Consider the following 22,751-nt stretch of genomic DNA (forward strand, 5'->3'; position numbering starts at 1 on the left):
GTTAATACATATTCATCAAAATGAGACACACCACAAATAGCACAAGGTATATTAACATGGAGAAATTTTTGTAATAAGTATGGCATTGTTTGCAGTGTCATTTGTCACAGAAAGTATCCCAGAAAAAATGAAAGGACACATGTTTAAGCATGTTATAAGACACATTGGATGACAAACCCTTTGTATTTAAAATAACACGACTTTGAAAAAATGATGTTACTATACGTGTTCTTTCTTTTTTTTTAATTTTAAAGCACACCACATTTAAATGAGTAGGCAATTTCATTTGTGCATATACAGAGCGAAATGTAGAAGTAGAAATTTCATACCCCTTATGCCCAATGAAAATAGCTAGCCACTCTAGTGTTAAAGTACAGTTATTAGTGAATTTGCCAATTAAACTGGAATGGGAAATAGATTTTTATGGGGGAAAACTCTGTAATTATTTGAAAATAAACCACAGGGAAAACATTTAGCTGTGTTCCAAGCTCATTGTAGGTCAGTGCTCCCTTCCAGCTGATTTACAAATGGATTCACTCTCTCACCAAAGGAGCTTTTCAAACACACGTTCCATTATTTTATTTTAAACATTGTTTTCTGTTTTTATAGACAGACATTATCTATCACGCAATTTATAATCTATATACTTATAGATTGTGCAAGTATAATTAATAAGTATGTGGATAATCTTTTGATTTATTTAATAATTTACGGAAAATAAAGTGAGGAACGGGAACGATGCGGCATATTGGCAGCTGGCACTCTCACCCATGCCCCTTTCTCTCCTCGCAGAGCACGACGAGTGTGCCAGCGACCAGCACTCCTGCAACAGCAACGCCATCTGCACCAACACCGTCCGCGGGCACCTGTGCACCTGCAAACCGGGCTACGTGGGAAACGGGACCATCTGCAGAGGTAAGGCTCCTCCGCCCTCAGCGGCATCGGGGTCTCGTGCCCGAGCCACAGCCGCCGCCGCCGCCGCCGCCGCCGCCGCACCTCTCTGTACCTCCTCTCCACCCCTGCTGTGATTGCCGCAGACCGCTAGTTGGTGGGAATGATGAGAATTGATTTTGGTGTAACAGCCACATCTCCCTGCGAGCTGTCTTCCACTTCCAACACCCTCTATTCTCAGCCTTTACGGCCCTGCCATCGCCGTGGCGAGGATATGTCTTATTTCCCAGAGGAAATAAAAACAAATCTCCATGGGGTATTGGGAACATCTGGCCAATGGCCATATATATATATACACGCAGTAATGTGTAATGCCAGTACTGTGCAGGATTGAGACTAAGGGAAGGGTGGTGACTGTTCACCGAGGCACAGTAAATTCATAATGGGTCTAAAAACAAGGCAATGACAAGAGAAAAACAAACTCACAGTGGCAAAACCTGAGGAATCTAATTGGAGATCCCTGCCACCTTTGGAAAGAGTTTTTTTTGGGGAGGGAGTGGGGGATGAAAGATGAGCCAATAAGAACAGAGATTTGACTTTTGGTTTGAGTTTCACTTTCTTTCTTTATTTTTTTTTTTACCAAAGTGAGCCACATAAGAGAGATCTGTCAGCAGAATAAGGGGGTGTGGGTGTAAATGAATAGAGGGAAAATTTTGCTGAAGTATTTTTCATGCAGAGTTGGAAGTGTCGGGCTGATAGCCGGATCATGCAGTAGAAGCCCTGGCCTCTGCCTCTGGGACTGTCAAAGCCAGGCTTGCCTCAGCGCTAGATCCTTTCTACATAGCAGGGAGCACATTTTTACATTATGTTCTTTGGACTTACTTGCATTACTGCGGGGAACAAATTGCGATGTGTAGCCAGCAATTAGGTTGCCTTCTTTTAAAGACTGTAAAAATTCACCTGGTGCTGTCAGGTGAACTTATCTGCCTTTAATTAGAACAGGGAGATAGTGGTGGAACTCTCTGTGTACTTTATTGGCCATGTGACAAAGAGCTCTCTTTCCAGCATCTGGCAGCAGCAGATTCGGGGGGTGGGGGGGGGGGGCCTTCAACGGACTAGCGGATACAGCACCGGCTGACCTATGGTTGTGTAATAGAGATGCACGTTTGACTAAGAGGCAGCCATGTGACTGGTCTTGGGAGAGATCGATGCAATTTTCCATCCTGACAATTTGTACGCTGGATTTCCCCCCAGCATTACAGGCACGGGGCATGCTGAGATGTGGATAAAAATAGGAAGGAGGGGGAAAAAAAACTAATTGCACAACTTTACTGTTACATTCACATATTTCACTCTGTGTTAGATGAATAATCTGCATAGAGTCTGCTGGGGACACAGCGGGTTTATTGCTTTTGGGAAAAGTAGAACAACTTGAATAATTTACTGATTTCATATAGGAGATGTGAATGTTGTGCATATAGCTGTGGTTTATACAAGCAGTCACACTCATTATTGCACTGTATATTCACTACAAATTGGTTTGCTCTTTAGATGGCTAAGATTAGAAATGGTAATAATCAGTCTGCGTACTAAGTGTGCTAAAAGCCACATTTTCTGTACTATGCTATCCATATCATAGTTTTAATGTTTTTAAATGAATACGTCACTTGATTATTGTAATCAGCTTATGCTCCAAAATATTTTTTGACCATTATGAAAAACTGATGGAATAAAGATAATTTAAGACTTACATTATCTTATGGCACTCTAATGTGAATCCAACCTCCTAAAGTTTTACATTAATCTTAATATGGCTTTTTGCCTCTCGGTTTGAATGCTCTTTGCAAAAGAGCAGGTAGTTTGTTTAAATAAAAAATACTAGCCTACCTTTTGTGAAAAATAGTGATCAGTTGACAATGTCAACAGTGCTTCATTGGTAAGCAAGACTACTAGATGAAGCCAGCCAGTATGGACGGGCTAATGCTGGCACAACCTTCAAAGCTGACTAATCTGACTAACCTGGCCTTACCCACTCTCACTGACAACCACTCAACCGAGTCCCAGTTCCTGATCATACAGTAAAACACTGCAACCTAGGGACACAGTAAGTACATTTTACAGGGTGAATAAATTAGAACAAAAAATAGGAATGCTTCAGACATTTCAAGTTTAATTGCTGTTTGCTTTTCTACCAATCTATGACACCACAATTAACGCCACATGAGTCATAAATTGGTGGGAAAGCACATAGCAATTACTGTAAACTTGAAACATATTCCTATTTTTTGTTCTACATTATTCACCCTGTAAAATGCTATCATTTCAGCAGACACGTATTTTTCCTGGCTGTTTTTGTGCACATGCCAATACAGCATATGGGGCAAGTGGTTGAAATGAGATGAGAGAGAATTACATTGGCTATGGATTTGGACCAGTTGCATTAATGACCAACCATGGAATACTTCTGGAAAAATGTATTCCTGTATATTAACGTATGTAATGTATATAATGCACAGTAAAACCACATCCATGGTTGAGTACTGACAAGGGACAATAGCACAAAATAAATTCATTTGCAAGAACGTCAAATTTTACTACCGTGAAATTGTCCCTTGTCACTACTCAACCATGGATGTGGTTTTATTGTGAATTATATACATTTATACATTATATAATCTGTTTGTTCAGATATTATTATTTTTTTCTGGCATGAAAAATAAATATTGTGCCTCTTTATATTGGCTTTTTATGTAAATAGAGTCAGGTAGTGTAATGTTTTGTGTTCACATACAGAAAAAAACATAATTTATTTATGTCAGGTTTTCCTAAGCAGTTGCGCTGGTTTTATGTAGGCTGCAGTGTTTGCTCTGCAACAGATGTTTATAGCTGGGTCATGCGTAGGGTAAGGACAACGTTGTAAAGAAAGTCTTTTTTTTAATTACTAATATAAAGGTTCTCTCTCAGGGTCTTGTTTTTTTATTTATATGTGCACAGTGCAGCAGGCGCATGGCTGGAATGACATAGTGCCACAGATAAACACAACCATGAGAAACCACTTCACAGCGGAGAGAGGAACAATAACGGTGTGCTAGTAAAGCTCAGCCGTTTACTCCAACCCTCAGGGACATCATTAATATATAGACAATGGCACGGAGGCTGGTGAATTGATTTGAGAAGAAGCAGTAATTCTTCAGCTCATTTTGATGTATTACTTTGCTTTTAGAAATAAAGAGGACCATGAGGTTTGGTAGAATATCTTCACTGGGTTTTTGTGTTTCCACCCCCACCCCACCCCACCCCCCATGGAATATGTTGAAATGATGTGTTCAGCCCCGCCAAAAAGACCAATACAGTTTTTTTTATTGCAACAACGCAATAATGCAGCAATTTCAGGTTTGGAGATGGCGTAGATTCAAAAATAAAAGAAGGCAGCTACCATTGCATTTCTGTACCGTCTGTTCAAGTCGGAAAGCGAGGCTTCTCCCCAGTGAAGCAATTTCGCATTTGGTATGGACTGAGACCCCCCTGTGTTGTAACCGAATTCAGAGCAATCGCACACATTCCACAGCAGTTCTGTTCTTACCTGATGTCATTTATATGTAGCATATGCATGCATCTGTAAACCTGTCGGTAGCTGACAACTGTTTGCAAAAAATAGCTTACTATCCACCATGTGCACTCAGACACGAAACAAGCTGAAATGCCATAAAGCACCCGTGCTGTATTATGTTGATTAGAAAAACTGAAAAGAACCATTCAGTCTGAGGTTTGTATTTTAGGATCTACTGTGCGTGTGTGTGTGTGGGGGCATGGGTGTGTGGTGTGTATATGCTTGTGTGTATGTGTGCGTGTGGGTGTGTGTGTGTGCACAGTGCTGTAACACTATACTGCCCCCTTCATATCCGAATGTCCTCCCATGTATTGGCTCCACTGTCCACCATCCACCACCACTCTAAGCTAATCAAATGTAAACCGATACATTATTTAAATCCGTTTTACCACCAGTGAAAAAGAAAACCGTTTGGGAAAATGGCCTCTTGCAAACACTCACATACCTAATGCCAGCAGAAAATAAACAAACAGCCATGAATAAATATTAGTACATTAATAAACCATAAATGCTGTGGATAAAAATTCCTAAATATTTAAATTAGATATTCTATGAGTGAGAGAAGTGAGTGGCTTAACTTGGATGTTCCTGATCAAAAGAAGCAGCGCGTCTCAAATTATTCCACTAATTTATGTTGTACTCCAGTGTTTAAAATTGCATTTTAAAAGAAAAGACTCTTGAATTTGACGATAAATGCTTTTGCTCTAATAGTATTTCAGTCTAGCAAGTTGGACAAATAATTACATTTCCAGCCACATCTATAATCAATTTGTGTACAATTGGCATAAGCCTCTTTGAAACAAGAATTATAAAGATGAAATGTAAATATATACATATGCTTTGCACAACAGTATGGATTGCTTAAAAAGGTTATTCATCCGTATGGTTTTGTTCTGAGAAAAATACCTGTAGTTGCTTTGTGCCCAGCCTACATCATACTGAAGGGCGATTTGGGCTGATAGCTATGATAAGTTGCAGTGCTTTTGACACAAAATAAGTGAATTGCTTATTTGAAATTTTAAGTGCCCTTATTTTCTTGTCGGTGAGAATGTCTAGAAGGTTTTTTTATTTCCTTCACTTTGATCTTTTTTATGGACCCAAAACTGGAAATTGCCAGCTAACACGAACTCTGATAGTGTATAACACTGGGGTAATATATACTATACTCTGTATACATTACTCTAGCTCAAGCATATGTACAAGAGTAATGAAAAGCTACAAAGGATTACAGTGCATAGATTTATTCTGTTCCTCCTTCAGAGGTTCAACAGATATCTTTGTCCTGCAGATATCTGAGTCACTCACTGAGCAAGACAGATGTTCGACGCTGAATAAGTTTGTCAGCCTGTATCCCTCCCATTATGCTCCAAGTCACAAAATGGCAGTTGGATTATTCTTTACTTTGCCTATGGCTCCAGAAACTGCTGCAGATTAACAGTACGTAATTGCACTGTAGCTGAAGGAGCCTATGATTAAAATGCACCATTTTCCAGGAGACAAAAGCAATCAAGGCCTAAGAAATTCTGAAGAGCCTAGTTTCAGCTGTTATTATTAATCATGGGAAGATTCTGATTAAATGCTAGCGCAATCAATTCCAATTTTATTTCTAAGGTTGATCTTGGCAGGACATGTTTAGAACCGGCAAGTGCTGTCTTTCAGATTTACACATTGTTTCCCCACACCGCCGTCCTTTGAACAGCTCAAGTATACTAGAGCAGACAAGCAGACATCCACAGAAGCGTTGCAGTAGAGCAAGACCTGTAAACCTAATGGTGAGAATTGAATCCTAAAATGCGCCTTTCACTGACGGCACGGATTTTGTTCTATCAATTTTGGTAAGCAAAGGGGACGGCGGTTTTTCTGGGAACAACAAAGCATTACATAAACATCTTCTGGGCACATTGCAATAAACAGGCACACAGTAGTACAATCAAAGTGAAAGATTTCATTGGTATCATCAGTAGACTTAGTCTCGTGTGACTGTGGTAGTTAGTCACATCGGTCAGTTATGATCAGGGGACAGCCCTCAGCTGCACTGTCTGATTGAGGGTAACAGCTCTTTTTTTATTCTTTTTTTTTTTGCGGTGGAGGTGATTGGTTTCCCCTGTGACGACTTGGCTACGGTATAACAATTTTCACCCCGCCGCACGTTTCTCTCTTGTAGTTCATTTTCTAGAGGGAGGGCTTGGGAAAAAGAAGGCTCCACTGCAGTGCTGCAGGCCATGGGATTTCAGGGAGTTTAATTGAGTGTACGTTAGAACATAAGATATCATTGGAAGTGTAAAACACATTTTGTGCTGTCAGTTTTCATTACTGAACGAGAAGCAATCAATGGCAGAATGGTAGGACGCTAACTCCAACACATCGAGTAAAATACTCAAGCTCAGGAATGTCTCAGAATTTTGTAAAGCATAGTACGATGAATCATTTCTCTACCAGTTTAGAAAATCACATTGAGATAATTGCATTTGCATTGCATTTTTGCTTTGTGCTATTATAAACTGTGCTAACTGGATTCCATTTCAATTGACATCCCTCAGTTCAGTTTCTCACATCTATTCAGTAGTCATTACTATCATTTTATATATTGTATTGCCTTTGTGTGGGATCCATGCATTCTGTATGATAATAGGTTCTGCGGTTAGGCTTACAGTAATGGATTCATAAGCAATCATTTATTTAAGCAAATCAATTTGAGAGGGCTTTTTAAAATAACAATCTGCATCATTATTTGTTTGTTATTTTAGGAAAAATCTGTGGTAACCAGAGATACTTGTTTGTCTGTTCGTGATCAACATTGAGCATTGCTTGACATACTGTACAATCAAACCATAATCAACATCTTTATGATGTTGTAAGACTTTCTGCTGTTGCTATAAATATTTTCTGATTACAGGGTGTTTTGTATAACAGGCTGAAGTTTGAATCAGACAGAAACACAGTGGTACTGCAGTCAGGCTGGATAGCAATGTTTGATACAAATCTTGGGCTATGGCATTATTTTGTTATTGATGGTGGTGAGGGTTTTCAGTGGATATTTAGGTTCATAAACAAACTCCATGAGCATATACATGCATGCATGTATGTGAATTAAACTAGAAGTACACAACAACAATGTCAAGACAATATCCATTATTAAAACAAACATATTAGTGAAATTTTGTTAATTGTGATGGACATTGTTGGGGTATTGTTGGCAAAAGCACTGTTCTTTGCTTTTGCAAAATATTGGATTTTGAATCCAAAATAATGAAATCCAGACATGAAGTACACTGGATTGTAGACTTAATGCATCTAAGCCTCTGGCTCTATAATCTTGAAGACTGTCAATGGTTTTTATTAAAGGGTACTTATCTGTAGAACTTTTGTTAAGACATCGGCACAAAAATGTTTAACCTCAAAAATTAACGCAAATATCACATATTTCCAGCTACAAAACGAATATCCAACAGCTGCATGGGTAAAATGCTGTAAATGTTATGTAGAAAAGTATAGTGTAGAAATGTAGTTTTCAGTTTAGAAAGATCAAGAGTAATGATTTGGAATTCATGGCCTGGTGTTCCTCGATGTTCTGAGACTGCTTTAAAGGGATTTTGCCTTGCATGGGTTTTCTTTTTTTATATTTTATTTCAGTCTTATTATAGTGTTTTTAATGACCCAGACAATTCTGTGTGTGATAAAGGATATTTTAGATACTTAGATGTTTCTGATAACCTACTGGTTTTACAATGGCTGACTGGGACATTTAGGGGTTTGAGGTCTGAAGCATGATAATAAACTTCAGGTAACTCTGAAACCAAGTGTACAATGACAGTACGCCTCTAAGTGATATACATGTACATATTACCTGATCTTATTTTCAGTTATAAGGGTTTCATACAGAACTTGATATGGCTGCACTCAAGGACATTAGTACCGACATGTTATAAAATCTTTTAATTATCTTTTAATTGTGAATAAATTGTATAAAACTAATTCATCCATATGTACAGCCTTTGGAAACTTAACAGTGCAGTACAAGCTGCTTCAGAGTTCGAGTTGTTTTAGACCAGGAACCTTGAATTGTAAAGCTGGCTGGTCATTAGAAACTCCTGTAAATATCTAAAGCATCCTTAAATGCACAGTGTATAACAATCAAAAACATTCATTAAAACTCAAGCCCAAAAAGTGAAATATTACATGGAGGCCATCTTTTGTATAGGCTAAACACTCTCACAGAGCCAGCTGGCTCTGTTATCTGTTCTCATCAATGTTTCAGACCAAGAGGACATGCTATTATCCAGTATCCACTCATCAAGTGTCCCCACTGCTCCTGATTATCTGCTTTGTGGCTACTTTTGTGCTTCTCATCCACGCCGATGCCCATAGCCCATTAATCTAGTAATGCTCCCATAACCACTCGACACTTGGCCCAGTCACAGACACTTTAGGTTCCCGTAAAGACCTCCCTGAATGAGCACTTACTTTCCCGCCACCTCCCCGGCAATGGCGGGTCACGGTCACTGCCACACTGGAGGGGGGTGGGGGGCTTTCTGGGCAGTTGCCCAGATCAAATAGTCAAGGTTGCAGTGAAATGCAATAATCCCACTATGGGGCGTAAGTGTAATATAAATTTCATTACAGATTTATAAGGCTCAGGCCACTTAAAGCAAAGCTCTAGTGTCTGCAGTGGCTCATTAGTTCTTGAAGACTGTACTCATTTTATGTTTTTGGCAAAGGAGTGTTTTTTTATTTTTTTTATCTGCAGAGAAATGAGGTTTAATTGGTGGTGCTCCTCAGAAGTTCCGCCGAAGGTCTTCAAGGCATAGCATATATACTTGTGAAAAGGAAATGTGCTGGACAGCATATGTCTTGTTAATGGAGATGGGATGAATTATGTTGGGTTTGGTTCCTTCAGACAGAGCCTCAAATTTTTTATTGATTAGTTAGAGATTGCACCTTTGCAATTTGTCATGTATTTGTGTATTTTCACTGGGCTGGAGCACTTAATCTGACAGGCAATCATTCATCATGGGACTGAGATCAGGTTTTAATGGTTTGTAGAAACTTTAACATTGGATCAGTCATTAACATATTTAGTAAACTAATGTTTTATTTTGCCTTTTAAATTTGAAATTTGAATACACATGTGTCTGTCTGTTGGTGTGTAGTTTGCTGAAGGGCTTAGTTTTTTTTTTTTTTATCCCAAGGGAGAATTCTTTTATTGTCACATGGTATTCCTTCAAATGCCTAACTGGGACCAGCAGTGAAAGCAGGGTCAGGATGGACTGATCAAACAGCCCCAGGATCATTTGCATTTCCTCTGCTTTCAAACAAAAAAAGGAGGCTTCTCTCCTGGGAATACCGTTTGCTTAAAAGTCCTCCTCTGGGATCGTTCTCATCAGTAACCCCCAGAGTCCCAAGATGTTCCCTACTAGAGACAAGCTGTTCATTAGTGAACAGAACTGAGACAAGCTGTTCATTAGTGCCCAGCGAGCAGGACGCATTTAAAGCCACTTGTGCTACGCAGATGACAAGGAGTAGGCTGGCCATAAACTGAACCAGGGAGGGTTGGTGCTGAGGTCCTCCAGGAGCTCACTTTAGACTCTGACAGCGACGGTTCATCTCTCTGGTGTGGTACTTAAGAGCTTTGTTATTCTAATCCCTCCAGTGAAAACTGCTCGTGTTTATATGCTTGGTTTTATTCTACTTTCAAGTCTTTTGATCACTTATAAATAATGCACACAGACATGAAAAATGTTGTATCCTCTGGAACTTGTTTTATGGCCATGAGCTTCTGAACCATTTGAAGTGTTATCATTAATTCTATATTTCAGATTATAATTTGAATAATTAATGAACTCAAATAAGAAAATGTTAGAAAAAAATGAAATGAAATAAAACTGAAAAAATATATAAATTGTGTCCCAACTGGAAAAATAATTAATGAGGAGAAATTGAAGAACCAAGTGTATGGTTTAAACATTATTGAGATTTAGCATTCTCTGACAACTTGAGACTGATGCAGGGGTTAGCACCACAACTGAACTGAGAATAATTTAGCCTGTTCAGGTTTTGTACGCAATTTTTGGCATATAATTGGAACTCACGGCTCTTGATCTCCATTGTACACAGCCGAATGTCAAATGGGGAAAAATACGTAGATATGTTTTCCTGGGCCATGGAAATTAGTACAGAAATGATAGCTTTGCCACTGAGACTCCTAAAGGAAAGACAGCCTGCACGTATGTCATTAAAATGGCAAGATGTTTATGCTCTTATGAGTGGCACTGTAATTGTCCATTGCAGAAGTTTGTCTCTTTAGGAAAGTAATTCTGTCATTTAAAAAAAGACATTTTGCATTTGAATTAAAATTCTGCATGCCCCTTTTCAGGAGTCAATCTGCACTTTGACAACAGTCAGTCTGATGTCTTATTACTTGAGCCACCACTTGAAAGAACACGATTAACGTCTGGCTTAAAACTACATTGCTATATTTTTCTAGCTCAGAAACTAAAATGGCATGAAATTTGTGGCCGCTCAAGTGACATCCCCCACAAAAGTTATGATTTGTGACAGACATTATACTTGTAAAGTTGTAAACAAACCTCTCACCTTTTGAGGCACTGTGTGCCAGACTGTAACAGGAAAAAAAAAAAAAACAACTAACTGAAAATCCAAATTCTTAAAGTCCACTCAGCGCACCCACTTTGACCCTGGGTTTGTGTGTCCTTGGGCATAGGCAGCGACATAAATAAATGACATTTGGAAAAGTTAGTGACAAGAATTTTAAAGAATAATCCATCCTTTACCCCCTCCTCTCCCAGTCCCCTTTCCTGGTGAAGGAGCCTCCTACTCTGTCCATCACCTCTTCTTGACTAGTCTGTCAGCAATTCTCAACACTTTCGTTTATATCAGAGGCTTATTTCAAGCATTGACTGGCTGTCATCTTCCTGTCCACACACCACAGATTAGACAGTTGTATCAGTCTTAAAATGCAGACACATTCACATGTTCAACCCAGTCTTGGTGAGCTGTGTTCCTCACAGACAAGACACTCTCTGTGATCAACAAGTAATCACTGTTAGTCGAGTATGCTGGGAGAGTAGAGATCGGCCTTGTGGAACACATCTTTTTTTATTATGTGTTTAATTGAATTCCAGGGACTGTCATGCTCATATTTAAACAGACATTACCATGATTGATACCTAGGTATTTATATAATGGAGAGCCATTTTGGTTTCCCGTTCAGTTCAATCTTACAAAAGGTCCAAATTGAGTCATGCTTCATTTCTGTCCACATTTGTTTCCCATACAAACTTATATAGCAGGTTGCCCAAAACCAATTTCAAAACCGTCAGCAGAGAGTAATACAATGTTAGCCACATCCATGCTAATAGTGTAGAATGGAGAAATGGGACCATTGTTTTTAACTTATTCATTAGGAGAGGTTCTGTATTCAGTGCTGAATCACCTTTGGCTGCTGAGAGTTATCCATTGTTTCCGCTCTTCTGCCCTTTTACTTTGACCTATAAGGGCACTGTGGTCTAAGATTAATAAAGTCTGAAAATAAGTCAGTATTGAACTTCTCATTCCGGTGGCATGGAAGTTTCCGGTATTTTACCTGCAGTATATCTAATATTCTGGTTCTCTTCCTTAGTGCTTGTTATGTTCGCGTGTGGGATGCGGCCGTGCGTTTTTCTCCCCTCTTTCGTTCTGCTCTCTCTCGGTTGCTGTCATTTCCGCAGGAGTCCGTGTGCCGCCCTTCGTTATTCCCATTGGTCATCCCCGCTGTCCATCATCAGAGTTCTCCCGCTCATCCCCCCCATCCGCCAATCAACTCCCTCCTGCAATCATGTCTCCCCCAATCATGCCTCAGCTCTCAATTTAAAATATCCCCATTTCGTTCCTGCAGGAGCCTTCCGTTTCCTCATTTGTGCTGTGTGTTTGGGCAAATGCTAGGTTGTGTGTGTTATTTGAGAGAGTTGTGTGGTCTAAAATTTCGTCCTCCCTGTTTCGCTTCAGAGACCAGTGTTAGGTAAGTTCCGGGGGCCCCTATACACGTGTTGACACGTAGGGTAAGGGCTCTGTCTAAATACATTAGTTTAGTGGTGGTGTCGCCCCCTGTATTTATGACTGCGGGTCGCAGTTAGGTTAGTTAGACAAGTTTGTTTTCTGCATTGTCAATAGGTTAGTTATATTACAAAATCGTAGTTAGGGTATTTGTTTGTTATTTTCGGCACCACTCCCTTTTTTTTGTACTGGTCTCGGTCGTGTGTCTTGACGTGTTTTATGTTTGGAAATGTCTGTAAATACTTGTAAATAGCCCCCCCCCCCCCACACACAGTAAAATCCCTTTCACCGTAGTCCGCCTTGTGTGTCTCTCATTATTCTCACAAGAAAGCTTATATATATTTAGTTACATCTCCTGGTGCCAAATATCAAACATAATTTAAAATATTGCACCCTTAACCCCTAGAAGGGTCGTAACAATTGGGGGCTCGTCCGGGATCAGTCATGAACCAGACTGGCAGCGGATTTGTAAATCCAAGAGAGGAGCGATTGTGCTTCTTTTGTAAAAAACCTGGTCACCGTATTGCTGATTGCAGGGCATGGCAGAGCAGAAACAAAACATCCCAAGCACTCAAGCCCACGGGTTTTGTTAGAACCGTCTCCCAGACATCTCCCCTGATTGCCCCTGAAAAGAAAACTGACTCTGGCTATGAGCCGTTCCTTTTCGAGGGTCTGATATCTCTTCCTGGTGCGCCGGCTGATCAAAAATCTGTGCGGTTTCTCCGAGATACCGGTGCGTCACAGTCGTTCATGTTGGCTGATGTGTTGCCCGTGTCCGAAGTAACTTCCAGTGGCGCGAATGTGATCGTTCAGGGAATTGAGATGGGGTATAAATCTCTTCCGTTACACAGAGTGCATGTTGACACGGAGTTGGCCTCAGGATGTTTTAATGTTGCTGTGTGTTCTGCTCTACCTGTCGTAGGCGTGACGTTTATTATGGGAAACGATATTGCTGGTGGTAAAGTGCGTCCTCTCCCGGAGGTTGTAGAACAGCCCAACACATGTCTTATGTCCCAAGCCATGTCTGAGGTGTTTCCGGCCTGCGTGCTCACTCGTGCTCAAGCACGGAAGCGGGGGGAAGATATTAATTTATCGGAATCGGTGTTAGCACCCCCTGGTGATGTTGATAAGTCAGAAACTGAGTCTCCAGTTTTACATAGCGAGATGCTTAAAACTGAGACCTTACCGAGTGAGCTGGAGGAGGCGAACGAAAGGCAATCGCTTAATTCACAGTCAGAATTGCCCTCTCTTGTACTGCCTGTCACTCGTGAAAATCTTGTTTCCGCTCAGCAGTTTGATCAGTCACTGCGTCAGTGTTTTGACGCGGCTGTCACACCCGAAGCGGCCAAAAAGATGACCGTAGCTTATTTTGTGGACAATGGAATGTTGATCCGGAAGTGGTCTTCTCCTGTTGCTGCTGGTATGGAGTGGGGCGTGACCTATCAGATTGTAGTGCCCGTTGCTTACCGACCGCAAGTGTTATCCTTGGCACATGAAAACCCATGGTCTGGTCATATGGGAGTTACAAAGACGTATAACCGTGTGCTAAAGCATTTTTTTTGGCCTGGACTTAAAAATGCTGTAGCGAAACACTGTAGATCATGTCATGTTTGTCAGATCACTGGAAAACCTAATCAGGTTATTCCTCCGGCCCCTCTCTGTCCAATTCCTGTAATGGGTGAGCCCTTCCAGCACGTAATTGTGGATTGTGTGGGACCCCTCCCCAAGGCAAAATCTGGTCAACAGTTCCTCCTTACCATTATGTGTATAGCGACCAGATTTCCTGAGGCTATTCCTCTGCGTACAATTACCGCTAAAACGGTGATTAAAGCACTGACCAAATTTTTCTCTATATTTGGTTTTCCAAAAATTATTCAGACAGATCAAGGCACTAATTTTCTTTCCAAGCACTTTAAACAGTTCTTACATTCTCTGTCCATTACGCATCGAGTTTCTAGTGCGTATCATCCCGAGTCGCAGGGTGCACTGGAACGGTGGCACCAAACACTCAAGTCTGCTCTCCGCAAATACTGTCTGGAGACGGGAACAGGTTGGGATGAGGCTGTGCCCTTTGCATTGTTTGCTTTGAGAGAAGCGGTACAAGAATCGTTAGGGTTCAGTCCAGCTGAACTGGTGTTTGGACATGCGGTACGAGGTCCTTTAAAGGTTTTAAAAGAACAGTTTATGTCTGATGACTCGTCCTCCCAGTCTAATGTGTTGGATTGTGTCAGTCAGTTTAAAGAGCGGTTACACGATGCCTGCTTGCTTGCCAAAGAGGCGCTTTATTCCTCACAAGGGACTATGAAGCGTCGGTATGACGAGAAGGCTGTAGTGCGCTCTTTCAAGCCGGGAGATCAGGTCCTGGTGTTACTGCCTGTTCTTGGATCTGCTCTGTCTGCTCGCTTTTCTGGTCCATACACTGTGGAAGAGAAACTTAGTGAAACGGATTATGTAATCCGAACACCCGACCGCAAGCGCCAGTCTCGTGTTTGCCACATTAATATGCTCAAAACATATCATGTTAGAGAGACACCCCCGTCGGAGGACGGGAAGGAGGTATTACCTGTTTCTATTGTTAGTCCTGCCCTTATAACCTCCCGTCTATGTTGTGCAGAAGATGAAGATGGTCTTGTGCTTCGGAACGCACCTCAACAGTGCGCTAGACTAACAAATTCTGAGTCCTTGTTAAACTTGTCTTCCCATCTGGCTCATTTATTAGATAATCAGTGCGGTGATATAGTTCAGTTAATCGGTGACTATCCGGCACTTTTTGGTGACATCCCCTCTCAGACAACTGTCTTGCAGCATGACATTGATGTGAATGGCTCGGTTCCCATTAGACAACATCCATACCGTATCAATGCTGTAAAACGGGATGCTATGAAACAGGAAGTGCAGTATCTCTTAGACAATGAATTGGCTAAGCCCAGCTCCAGTCCCTGGAGTTCACCCTGTCTTCTTGTCCCAAAGTCCGACGGTACAGCACGTTTCTGTACAGACTTTCGCAAGGTAAATACGATTACAGTGCCAGACTCCTACCCTCTGCCGAGGATGGAGGACTGCATCGACAACATTGGTTCCGCAAAATTCGTGACTAAACTCGACCTACTTAAGGGGTATTGGCAGGTTCCTTTGACACCCCGTGCCTCTGAAATTTCTGCCTTCGTCACCCCAGATGACTTTCTGCAATATAATGTTTTGGCATTTGGACTTCGCAACGCCCCCGCCACCTTTCAGCGGTTGGTGAATACAGTCCTAGCTGGTGTACCTGATTGCTATGCTTATTTGGATGATTTGGTTGTAAAGTCGGACAGTTGGTCCGATCACATTCAAGTATTGCGAATAGTGTTCGACAGGTTGGGCAAAGCAACGCTCACTCTGAACCTGGCCAAGTGCGAATTTGGTAAAGCGACCGTAACCTACCTGGGGAAACAGGTGGGTCGAGGTCAGGTCCGTCCAGTTGAAGCGAAGGTTGCTGCCATCGCTGAGTTTCCTGCGCCCACCACAAGGCGTGAACTACGCCGGTTTCTCGGAATGGCAGGTTATTATAGAAGTTTTTGTAGAAACTTCTCTGTGGTTGTCGCCCCTTTGACTAGTGCCCTCAGTGTGATTAGACATTTTGAATGGACCCCAGATTGTCAGCACGCCTTTGAAAGTGTTAAGGCGTTGTTATGTAGTGCCCCTGTGCTCGCTGCCCCAGACTTCGCACTACCGTTTCAGTTAGAGGTTGATGCGAGTGCCCTGGGAGCTGGTGCCGTGCTTCTGCAGGAAGATGCGGAAGGAGTTGATCACCCTGTCTGTTTTTTTTTCCCGGAAGTTTAATAAGCACCAGATACGATATTCCACCATTGAGAAGGAGGCGCTTGCGCTGCTATTATCATTGCAGTTCTTCGAAGTCTATCTTGGCTCTAGTTCTGTGCCCATTGACGTCTACACGGATCACAACCCATTGGTTTTTTTGTATAGGATGTACAACCAGAACCAGCGCCTCATGCGTTGGTCTCTGATTGTACAGAATTACAACATTGTGATTAAACATAAGAAGGGGAAGGACAATGTGGTAGCGGATGCGCTATCTCGTGTTTAGTGGGTGCATGATACTAGATTTGGGATTTGTATACTGTTGTATTGTATTCCCCTGTCATCGTGTATTGAACAAACTTTAGTTCGTTCTTGTGTGGGGGAGTGTTATGTTCGCGTGTGGGATGCGGCCGTGCGTTTTTCTCCCCTCTTTCGTTCTGCTCTCTCTCGGTTGCTGTCATTTCCGCAGGAGTCCGTGTGCCGCCCTTCGTTATTCCCATTGGTCATCCCCGCTGTCCATCATCAGAGTTCTCCCGCTCATCCCCCCCATCCGCCAATCAACTCCCTCCTGCAATCATGTCTCCCCCAATCATGCCTCAGCTCTCAATTTAAAATATCCCCATTTCGTTCCTGCAGGAGCCTTCCGTTTCCTCATTTGTGCTGTGTGTTTGGGCAAATGCTAGGTTGTGTGTGTTATTTGAGAGAGTTGTGTGGTCTAAAATTTCGTCCTCCCTGTTTCGCTTCAGAGACCAGTGTTAGGTAAGTTCCGGGGGCCCCTATACACGTGTTGACACGTAGGGTAAGGGCTCTGTCTAAATACATTAGTTTAGTGGTGGTGTCGCCCCCTGTATTTATGACTGCGGGTCGCAGTTAGGTTAGTTAGACAAGTTTGTTTTCTGCATTGTCAATAGGTTAGTTATATTACAAAATCGTAGTTAGGGTATTTGTTTGTTATTTTCGGCACCACTCCCTTTTTTTTGTACTGGTCTCGGTCGTGTGTCTTGACGTGTTTTATGTTTGGAAATGTCTGTAAATACTTGTAAATAGCCCCCCCCCCCCCACACACAGTAAAATCCCTTTCACCGTAGTCCGCCTTGTGTGTCTCTCATTATTCTCACAAGAAAGCTTATATATATTTAGTTACATCTCCTGGTGCCAAATATCAAACATAATTTAAAATATTGCACCCTTAACCCCTAGAAGGGTCGTAACAATGCTTCAGTCAGTAAAGGTGCTTGCTGCCAGTGTATGTGAGACCCTTTTGCCATAATTCTCGTGGTATGAACCTCAGCTATGTTGTGAGATGATGGCAATCACAAATGTGAAGTTACGGGCCGTTTGGTTATGGCATAGGTATGGTGGCTTTAAGTCTACTTGGGCTCCTGTAACACTGCATTTGTTCATCTTAAAAAAAAAAGCCAAGTGCATCTGGCCTCTTCTGGGCTAAGTGCATTGTCATCAGTGAGAGACATACCTGTCCTTAAGTCAGTGCAAACTCTCTTATTGCTGTGTGGAAAAATAACTGGCCCATGGAAGATGTATTGTTGGAATCTGTTGCGGTGCTCCCTGCACCAGGTGTAGGTAGCACAGAGTTAACTTGACGGGTATTGTTCATTCTAAATTGGGGAAGGAAAAATGGAGAGTGGTGCTATAGCCTAAGGCCACTCAGATGAGATAATGGAAGTTACTTTTGGATGAGTTTATGTCACTGCCCTTACTGTACATGTGTTGGTTGCATAAAAGTTGGTTGTGAATTTTGCACTTTTGCTTTCTGTAATTGTTCTCTCATGTTTGGTTGAGAGTGTAATGACCAATATTAGGCTGACAATATTGCCACTGTCAGAAGCTACCTGCACAGCTAATGAGAAGCAGTTCAGTGAACTGAGAGCTGTTGTCTCCCTTCCCCTTTTCATTACCACTGAATCATGATGTATCCCTTAGACACAATGCAGATCCATCAACTGTAGATCATCTTCATAGCAGTAATTGCTTGCGAGATAAAATGTTGTGCACCATCTGTTTCAAAAATTGTTTTTATTTCCCTTGTTGACTTGTGTGTCAAACCCTGGTAATCTAGTTTGTGTAATACCCTTTTAATTTCAACTGCCTATAAATAAAAGTAAAAAATATAAATATTTAAAGTGCTGAATGTTTAAAGTTTTTTTGGCATTCACTGTGATGCGTATTTTAATTGCCATATGGTAGACCATTTAGTCCTAGAGTAGAGCACAGAAATATATAGTGACTGTCATTGGGAAATTAGACCTACAGTAGGCAGGCTAACAACATGAGGTTAAAAGATTAGATGGTAAGATTCAATAAGAGTGAGGTTTAGATTCAACAGGGCTTGCTGCAATTAAACCTTGCTGTGCTTTACCAGCTGATTCTATTAAACCTTCAATTAAATTTGGTTAATTGATTCACTGAGTAGCTAAAGGGGCAATGACTTTTCCACATGGATGATATGAGGGTCCGTTAACTTCATGAAATAAATGAAATTATTTTTTTTATTTGTTATTTTTTTAAATAAAAAAAAGTATTTTGTGTTTCCTCCGTTTGAAACCATTTAGCGTGACAAATGTGCAATAATAGAGCAAACACACCTGTTATGACTGGAAATGTTTTTAAAGGTGTTTACTGTGTTTGCACACATCGACAGTATATCTTATTTACACACCCATATGCATGCAAGATTCTATGGGAACATGTGGACCATATGCACCATTTAAGATCATAATATGATTGGGCTGACCTTGTGTTCATCAAGGAAAACAGCCTGCTTAAGGACTTGGAAAGTGCATTTGTGTTTATTACACATTTTGAGTGCAATTTTCATGGGCACGGTCATTTATGTAAGATGATATATCCTGTAGTACAAAATACCCACTTTTTTGGTAGCCTGCTGTTACTCTCAGAACTTCCCTCCCATACCGGGATGCATTCCCTATGTAGCATCTGTAGATTTCCCCAGTGCAAACTTGTACAGTGTTTATAAAGCAAACATACTGCTACTTATGTCTGGCAAAGTATGATGCTGCCTGTCAGGCTTAACAGAGTTGCACAGATCAATATTGCGATATTACAAATTCTGTCATTTAAGCCAGTCTTATTTACCAGCCTTAATTGTCATTGTTTACATCAGTGCAGGGAGCTTTTTTACTAAGTGAATTACTGTAGATGGAGGAATATAGGGAAGCAGAGCCTTTTTGTCTCGATGGGGATTATTTGTTTGTTTTCATAATGTGTTTGTCTACAACACGCAAGTTCTGTGATCACCAAAAGTTGTTTTTGTATCAAAATGAAAAACATTTATTTTAAAGAAAAAAACTGGGTTGAATCCAGGCCTTTATGTAAATTAGAAATTTGAAATCAGGTTTGAAAATGTATGTGTGCCTTAAAATGTGTGTGCTTAATGTTTTTTATATTCACATGGCTAGAACTGGGAATTTGCTGGAAAGGTTATTTGTTGAGTGCAACATTTAAAATTCACTCCATCACTATGTTATATTATATAAGTGTCACTGAGCTATACTTAAATACATCTCAGTCCCAAATAGCATGCACAGTGTGGCACAGTTCATTTAATGTTTGTCAGCAGTAGAGTTTAAAGATGAGAATTTTCTTGTGCTGTAGTGTGCTTACCATTTTGAAAGCCCTTTACTTAAAACTGGCAGAGGCATTTTGAAGGATATCCATTTCACTTTTTAGTTGGAGTGTGATGTGCTTTTGTAAAATAGTGCACAAAAACAATCATACTCTTTTCAGATTGATTTAATAGAGTTTAAAGGTCCAGGAAACTGGATTCAAATTGTGGTTATATTCCCCAGAAGTAGCAATTGATTTTCTTCTTAATATTTATTTCAACCTTTTAACCCAATTACAACCATTAAATTGCAATAAACACTTTTAGATTATTGTGACCTGTTAAGGGCCGGTTGTATATTCTGCGTTTATTAATATTCATATCTGTAAGATACATCATATGTAAACCATTCCTTGTCGCTAGGTCAAAGCAGGTTGTCCAGTGCAGTGACATTAGTCTAGCAGAAGGCACGAAAGAAAGCAACATACTGTAAGGTAGGCTTTACCATCGAATAGTTAAACCTATAAATCATTCAACATGTAATAACGTTGTAACACTGAGGTACTGTACACTAATGTTAACTCAACAGCAGTCTCAAACTCCAGACATTACACCCAAGTAAAGCAAGGTTTTGATTCCACATATCTAAGCTTTAAAGCTATTTAATTATCACTAGCTAATGGTAGGCCTACTTACAGTACCAATCCATCACGTGTCTGCTCTGCAACAACCGTTCACTAGCAGCAAAATTTGGGAGGGAGGTAAAGGGAGGGAAGGCACTACACCATGCACCAGACCTAGTTTTTAGCAATGCCAAATTGTTTTTGTAGTTGGTGAATTCCTCACGAAAATGGGCACTACAAATATTAACTGTTGGGGTTATTGCAATAATGCAGTGCCTGTGGGCCTCCAGAGATGAAACCCATTTCTTGTGGGTCTCTTTATTTTTGGGAAATGAAAAAAGCAGATTGGTTTTATTGCATCCAGAAAAGGCCCACTGCTTTTCAGCACCAAAGTGGCAAGAGCATCACTTTTCAAGTAGAAAGGATTTCACTGGTCTTACTGTTTTGGTGACGTGCATTGTACCCAGCTGACCCTGCCCACTGAAAACCTGCCATTTAGCGAAGGGGGCAAATGAGCAAATCTTGATCCAGCTCTTTTTTTTTTTTTTTTTTTTTTTTGCAAGAATGATTTAAAAATATTTATGGGGCCATTTGCGAATGTAAAAAAGCATTAAACAAATTCACAGATTTCAGTTTCCTGGACCTGGATCGTATGCACTCTTTCCTGTTGAACAGCACCTGTGTCAAAAGCAAGTGTGTGGGCATGACAGCATTTAAAGCATGCTGGTTTGAAGGTTTGCATTCTGTCTGTGCTTGTTTATGCATAAATGCGTTTGTGTATGTGCGCGCGCATGTGCCATTTCTTTTCATATGACACCAGGTGAAAATTTTGATAAGGCCCTGTCCTCATCCAACTTGGAATATTCTGCCTTTTTTTGCAGGCATTGCTGTCCTATCTCTAGATGTAAAAATCAGTTACTTTGTAACAAATGACAGAGTGTAGGCTGTATGTATTCACAATAGTCACAACAGCTAACATATTTATTTTTAAAGCCAAGTTTAAAGCAAAACACAAGCAACAGCTCCTCCATGTTTACAATTCCCCAGGAAATTCTGGCACTGTAACAATGGCCCGGAAGTACATATGCGCTGATATTTATAGATATTATTTTCTCTGGAGAACGCAGAAGTTTTGCGAGATTTCGCAAAAGTATTTATTTATTTATTTATTTATTTATTTATTTATTTATTTATTTTCCGCACCTATGTCCCTTTAAGGGCTTTGTACCATGTCATATTCTCAGATGATGTTAATAAGCATGTTTTGATAGATTTTATAGATTCCATATGTGTCAGTAGAGGGTTTGGATGGGTTGAAAGGTGCATGGGTAGAGTAGTGGAGGGGAGGTGGTGCTGAATTGTAGAGTAGCTCTTCAACCTTGTTCACTCTGCATGCCTCATCTGCATCCCACACTCTGTATACGACACATTTATTACATATTTATTATGTGTGCTTTTAGTTGTGTGTCAAAAAAAAAAAAAGGTTTGTGATGTATTCAATGCACACATTTCAATATCAGAGGGTCAAATACGGTTACATTAAGTTGCTTTAACATGATATTTGTGCCCTCTTGAGGTTGTTTACTGTTAGTCACTAGGAGATATTTCACATACATACAGAGCAATAAAGAAACAAAGCCAGCTCCTGTAGGTGAGAGTGGATGCGGCTAGCATGTCTCTGCGTTTTTAATACGCATAGCTGTTCAACAATGAACTTTTCCACTAACTATAATATTTATTGTGAGGGCAGTTGGGGATAGGGACTGGGAAGCAACCCCTCCCCCCCCCCCCATGTCAAACTCACTCCTACGCTCCTGCTTGTATGATCGAACCCTGCAGTCCCTGCTTCAAAGAGATCTGAAGTACACTGATATTACTCTGAACATTATGGTACATAGATTTGAACTTGAACTGACTTTTCTTTTAAAAGGCTGAACTATTTCCTTAATTTGCTAACTTGAAATACAGTTCACGTGTTTGTTGTTGATCATTTTTAAACGTGTTTAGTCTTGAATAATTAATACAAATTAAATTTACATTGCATGCTGCTGTGACAATTAAAAGTCTGAGTGAATCAGTGGAATTGAAAAAGAACCGCTAATTATCAAAAACTCTTAAGTGCTTAGCGGCCCTCAGATATGTTTTTAAAGAATTTCTCATTTAATTTAATTCCAGTATTGTTGTGGGGCTT

At 40.6% G+C, this 22,751-nt stretch overlaps 1 protein-coding gene across 2 annotated transcripts in view; it reads left to right on the top strand.

Moving 5' to 3' along the window:
- LOC118228240 (protein kinase C-binding protein NELL1-like) overlaps positions 1–22,751 on the top strand; it is a 179,856-nt gene that overhangs the window by 125,585 nt on the left and 31,520 nt on the right. For both annotated transcript variants that reach the window (XM_035419599.1, XM_035419598.1), the window contains exon 14: positions 793–915. In XM_035419599.1, coding sequence (XP_035275490.1) covers positions 793–915 — 123 coding nt within the window. The remainder of the gene's footprint in view (positions 1–792; positions 916–22,751) is intronic.

This window comes from Anguilla anguilla, chromosome 5, assembly GCF_013347855.1.
Source record: "Anguilla anguilla isolate fAngAng1 chromosome 5, fAngAng1.pri, whole genome shotgun sequence".
Classification (NCBI taxonomy): Eukaryota; Metazoa; Chordata; class Actinopteri; order Anguilliformes; family Anguillidae; genus Anguilla; species Anguilla anguilla.